Source organism: Dendrobium catenatum, unplaced genomic scaffold, assembly GCF_001605985.2.
Source record: "Dendrobium catenatum unplaced genomic scaffold, ASM160598v2 fragScaff_scaffold_542, whole genome shotgun sequence".
NCBI lineage: Eukaryota > Viridiplantae > Streptophyta > Magnoliopsida > Asparagales > Orchidaceae > Dendrobium > Dendrobium catenatum.
In genome coordinates this window covers 4,944,122-4,948,831 of record NW_021319004.1, presented here as the reverse complement: position 1 = coordinate 4,948,831, position 4,710 = coordinate 4,944,122, and the positions used below count along the sequence as shown (strand labels likewise).

The following is a 4,710-nucleotide window of genomic DNA, read 5'->3' as shown; positions in this document are numbered from 1 at the left end:
TCGGAGTTCAGATGATCCCAAATTTAATTTTTGAAGTTTCCAACTTGATTTTTGCCTCGAGATTCATGCCTGATCAAGATAATTTGTTAATGTTATATCAATCGGAAAGAGGGAATAATTCAAATCAATTTGTGTTCCAAAAAACCCTATCAAGTTTTGTTGGAGTAGGATTTATTGTTTGGCTACTATAGCTTTAATGAGAATTTGACTCTTAATGGGGCACAATGGAGAAAAATGATTCACATAACCAACCCCACGTAGTGGGATAAGTGCTTGATGTTGTTGTAGGGTTTATAATTTGGTTGTTAAACCATGTATAAGAACAACCCTCACTTAAGATGTCCAATAGGCCCATATCAAAAAAGAAATATTTGATATTCTTAAGTTTAGTGGGAAGAGGAACTTTCCCGCTTACTTTGTCATCAATGGAGGAATATACCATTGAACCCGTCCAAATTATCAAGCTCTTGTTAATAGAAGATGGAATATGCAATGGAGAATCCCATAGAAACTTCCTCTGTGCCATAATTTAAGTTTTTTTTCCCTTTTAGTCAAAGCACTTTTATTGCTTTGTGCAGATGAAATCTATCGAGGCAGAATGCTATTTTATCTGCTAATATATACCTTGAGCACCACATGTTAAGATATATAAATTTACAAAATTTCGAAACATACAACATAAAAATAGCTAAGAGCCACCTTTTAGATCTTCCTTTTTTTTAAAAAAAAATTTAGATGTTCTTCCGAACTTTATCACATAGATTTATGCACCTAGAAATTCCAATTATGTGTGCAATACAGGCTTACATTTGTTGAAAGCATTAAGTATCAAGTATTGGTCAGATCTTCAAACTTTGAACTAAACATTGCTATGGTAAAAGGGCAAACCTACATGCTTTTGCTATTATAAATCTTCTAGAATTAAGATCAGAATGGACAAATAAATGAGTATGATGCATGAGATACTACTGAATTGATGATAATGAGATGTATATTTAAGAAAAAATACCACTGAAAACTTCTAAAAAAAAAATTGTTTGACTGTACTGTAGCCATGTTGGATACTATTGTACCATTTGTGCTGGTGGAACTTGGTTTCAGATAAATTAATTCATCTTTTATATATAGAAGAATAAACAGTTGTGCAGGAATTACATTCATAGTAGAAAATTGATTATGCAAAATGTCACATACAGCATAGAAAAACCAACAAATCATAATTTTCAAGGTAGGATTTAAGGGAAACAGGATAAGGATAACAGAAATGAAAAAGAGATATTTTTTTTTTCAGAGAATCCTTTAAAATTTTCTTAAAATAAGCTAGGTTACTGAGTGGTGCTTCTCATGAGGCTTTGAGATCGGGTACAAAGTTTTCACTTAGTTTAGTCTTGCGATGAAGAAACAACATTACGTTTTGTTTGGTTGTAACCATCAAGCAGTCACTAATTGGCTTTTTCCTTTTCATCCTTGGAACTGGGAATTTTGTTGTTGTCTGAAGTTTTATCTTTCCCATCATCTGGCGCTGAACCTTTCTTAACTTGGTTATTTGAATCAATTGCGCCTCGATTATCATTTTCCTTAGTCACATCCCGTTCTTTTTCGTTTCCTGTTGAATATTTATCTTTGTCACCAGATTTAAATCCATCCTTTTTGCCTTCAATACTAGCATCATTTGTCTTAAGTTCTTTGTTTACTTCAATTTTCTCACCTTCTGAATCTTTCTTATCTGCTTCACGGTCTTTGATGTTATCAATCTTAACTGGTTTGTCTTTGTCACCTGATGAAGCTTTGTCTTTGTCACCCAATTTCTGTGCCTCTTTGTTCTCTTCACTAGCTGGCTTAGTTGCATCACTTTCTTTTCTTTTATCAGTTACACCCATTTTTCTATTGTCATCCGACGAAGTTTTATCTTTGTCATCATGTTTGTGGGTTTCTTCGTCACCATCTGGCTTATTTGCGTAAGGTTTCTTCGTTTCATCAGTCTTGCCTGATTTATCTTTGTCACCTAACAAAGCTTTATCTTTGTCATCCGGTTTTGCTCTCTCTTTATTGGCATCAATAATCGGCTTATTTGCATCCCTTTCTTTTCCTTCATCAGTTATACCTGATTTGCTATTTTCAGTTGATGAAAATTTATCTTTGTCAGTCGGTTCTGGTGTCTCTTTTCTGTCTTCAGTAGCTGGTTTAACTCCCTCCATCTTTCTGCCTATTTCTGAACTTCCGAAAGGTCCAAATTTTATGCCATTTTTACGTGTAGAAGACAATGACTTATCTATTTCACTGTTGGTCACCGGAACATAAAACTGGAGGCCTTCCTCTTCAAACTTTTTGACTACCTCCTTCCATGACTTGCGCTCAGAGATACTCTTCCACCATCGGTTAACATTCTTCCTATCCTTGAAGAGGTGACCATACTCAACAGAACTCTGAAGGTAGTATGTGTTGGGGAGATGGTACAGGTCTGCTAATGTGAAGTAATTGGCTGCAAGGAAGTCTGATTCTCCCAGTCTTTTTTCATACAAGTTGAGTACCTTCTCCAATTTCTTTTCACTCTGGGTTGTCTTCTCTACATCTGCCTCCATATTATATGCCAGGTAGAAAACTAGAGCGGAGCTTGGTGGGTTGAACCTATGCTCCTCTGACTTAATCCATTGCTCAACAGATACCTTCGCCAATGGATCTTTTCCTAGGAGATACGGGTAACCATATGCCTTGTACTTCTCCACAACATGCCTGCATATTTTCCTGGACCCTGCATAACAAATTTTGTTAATTAATTAACTTTGTTTCTAATTCTGTGATTTGTGTGGGATACTATCTTAAGAAAAATAAATTTTAAGGATCGAGTGCATTATTTTTTTATATTAGGAATGTGGTAAAAATATAATTTATTAGGAGCAAAAATAGTTTCTTTGCATACGTCCTCATCACAGGGCTGAAAAAACATGTTAGCTTGGTGTTTTTCATGAAAACACCAGTGCTTAGACCTTTTTCATGAAAACTCAAGGCTTGTAGGTATTTTCTATGATAAATCCAAAAATGCCTATGAGCATTCCCTATCCATGTCTGCCACCTGCAAAACATAGGGAATCCCTACTTACACTGGTCAGACTTAATAGAAGCATTTGAAATCAAAGCTAAATGACATCCAAGACAGAATTTATGCTATATATAGGGGATTATCTCAAGCACAAACCTGCTAAGTTATAATTTCTATTAATTCGTTAGCTCTTTGTTTCTAATTTTGTGATATAAATCGGTTGGTATCTTAATAATTCGATCTAATTTGAGAGACATTTGGAATTTACAATTGTGGGTGTTCATTTATGAAAAGAAAAGATGTTTTAGTGATTGGCATGTTACTACTGGGATATTGAATCTCCTTTTTCATTTTGTTGTTATAAGTGTTTAGTTCTTTTTGCTTTGTAGTAATTTAATCTTCCAACATGTTATTTGGAGCCAAGAGTCCTTGTTACCTAGCATGGTGCTTATTAATTTTGTTCTATATAAATTAAATATAGCACTGTAAGTATTCGAATTTAATTTTTTTAATTAAAATATCATCAAATATTATTTATCTTTTCTCTATTTATAAAAACAAATATAACACAAAAATTACTTGTTATTCATTGATATTCATGGATTTAGATATCAATGTTATGATTTTCAAATATAAGATCAAAATTGTGCATTACTTTCAACTTGTTAATGCTAATGGCATAAACAGTTTTAGGAACTTCTATGATCACTTTATAATCTATGGGAAACATCAAAATATTTTTAATTGATGATTTTTATTGCATTTGAAGATACTGATACGGTAACAGGAGTGGCGGTAGGAGGGGGCGGGCTAGGTTAACCCAGCCAGCCAGTCTAGCAGAAAGGGGCAAACTGGGTAGAACCTGGAAGAACCAGGGAGATTTCGGCCGCCTTGTGGGGCCATAAAAGTGTTGACCTGCTGTACAAAAAAAAAAGAAAATCCAAATCTTACCTACTCCCTGCAGCCCCACGTCGCGCCTCGCACGACTGCCTCTATCGTCGCCACTCCTCGCACGACTCGACGTCGCCTCACACACGATTGCTCGCACGACTTGGCGTCGTTAAAAGAGAACGAGGAAGAGGCCTTCGGCCTCCTCTCGCGATCCCGCTCGGCCTAGTTCCGCTCCAACTTCCCGAATCCTCTCCCGATCTCCCCTCTCCCGTTCGCAAATCCCTACTCCGGCGACTGAAGCCCGCCGAGCTCTCGTCGCCTCCTCCGATCCGAACCCCTGTGCCGTGCCTTCTCCTCCTTCGGCCAACTCCCGAAAGGGAGAGAAAGAGGAGAGAGAGAGAGGGAAAGAGAGAAGCTCGCCTACCTTGTTGATCGACTACACTCCTCCGTCGACTTTTCCTTCCAGTCGGACCGGAAGGTGCGACATTTTGATCGGGAGTGAGAGCAGGAGCTCGCTCGGCCGTGAAGTTAACTTTCTACCCTTCGTGCGCCTCTTCTCCCCCGCCCGACACCGCTCCTTCCACGACTTCCTCTTGCTGTAGGATCGGAAGTTAGCATTTTGATCGGAGCCAAGAACGGGAGCTCATTGGAAGTGTAGGTAATTTTCTCCCTATCACACGCTTCTTTGGCCGGATCCCGTGAACAGAGAAGAAGGGTGGGGATTAAAAATATTTTGATTAATATTAATTAATAATAATAATTATTTAATTATTATTATA

The 4,710-nt window shown here is 37.3% G+C and overlaps 1 protein-coding gene across 1 annotated transcript in view; it reads right to left on the bottom strand.

Annotated features, from left to right (window-relative positions):
- Positions 1-1,125: 1,125 nt before the first annotated feature.
- The window catches only part of LOC110100069, an 18,267-nt gene continuing 14,682 nt past the window's right edge, over positions 1,126-4,710 (bottom strand). Inside the window, exon 3 of the mRNA XM_020827459.2 lies at positions 1,126-2,752. Coding sequence (XP_020683118.1) covers positions 1,443-2,752 — 1,310 coding nt within the window. The 3' untranslated portion in view covers positions 1,126-1,442. The remainder of the gene's footprint in view (positions 2,753-4,710) is intronic.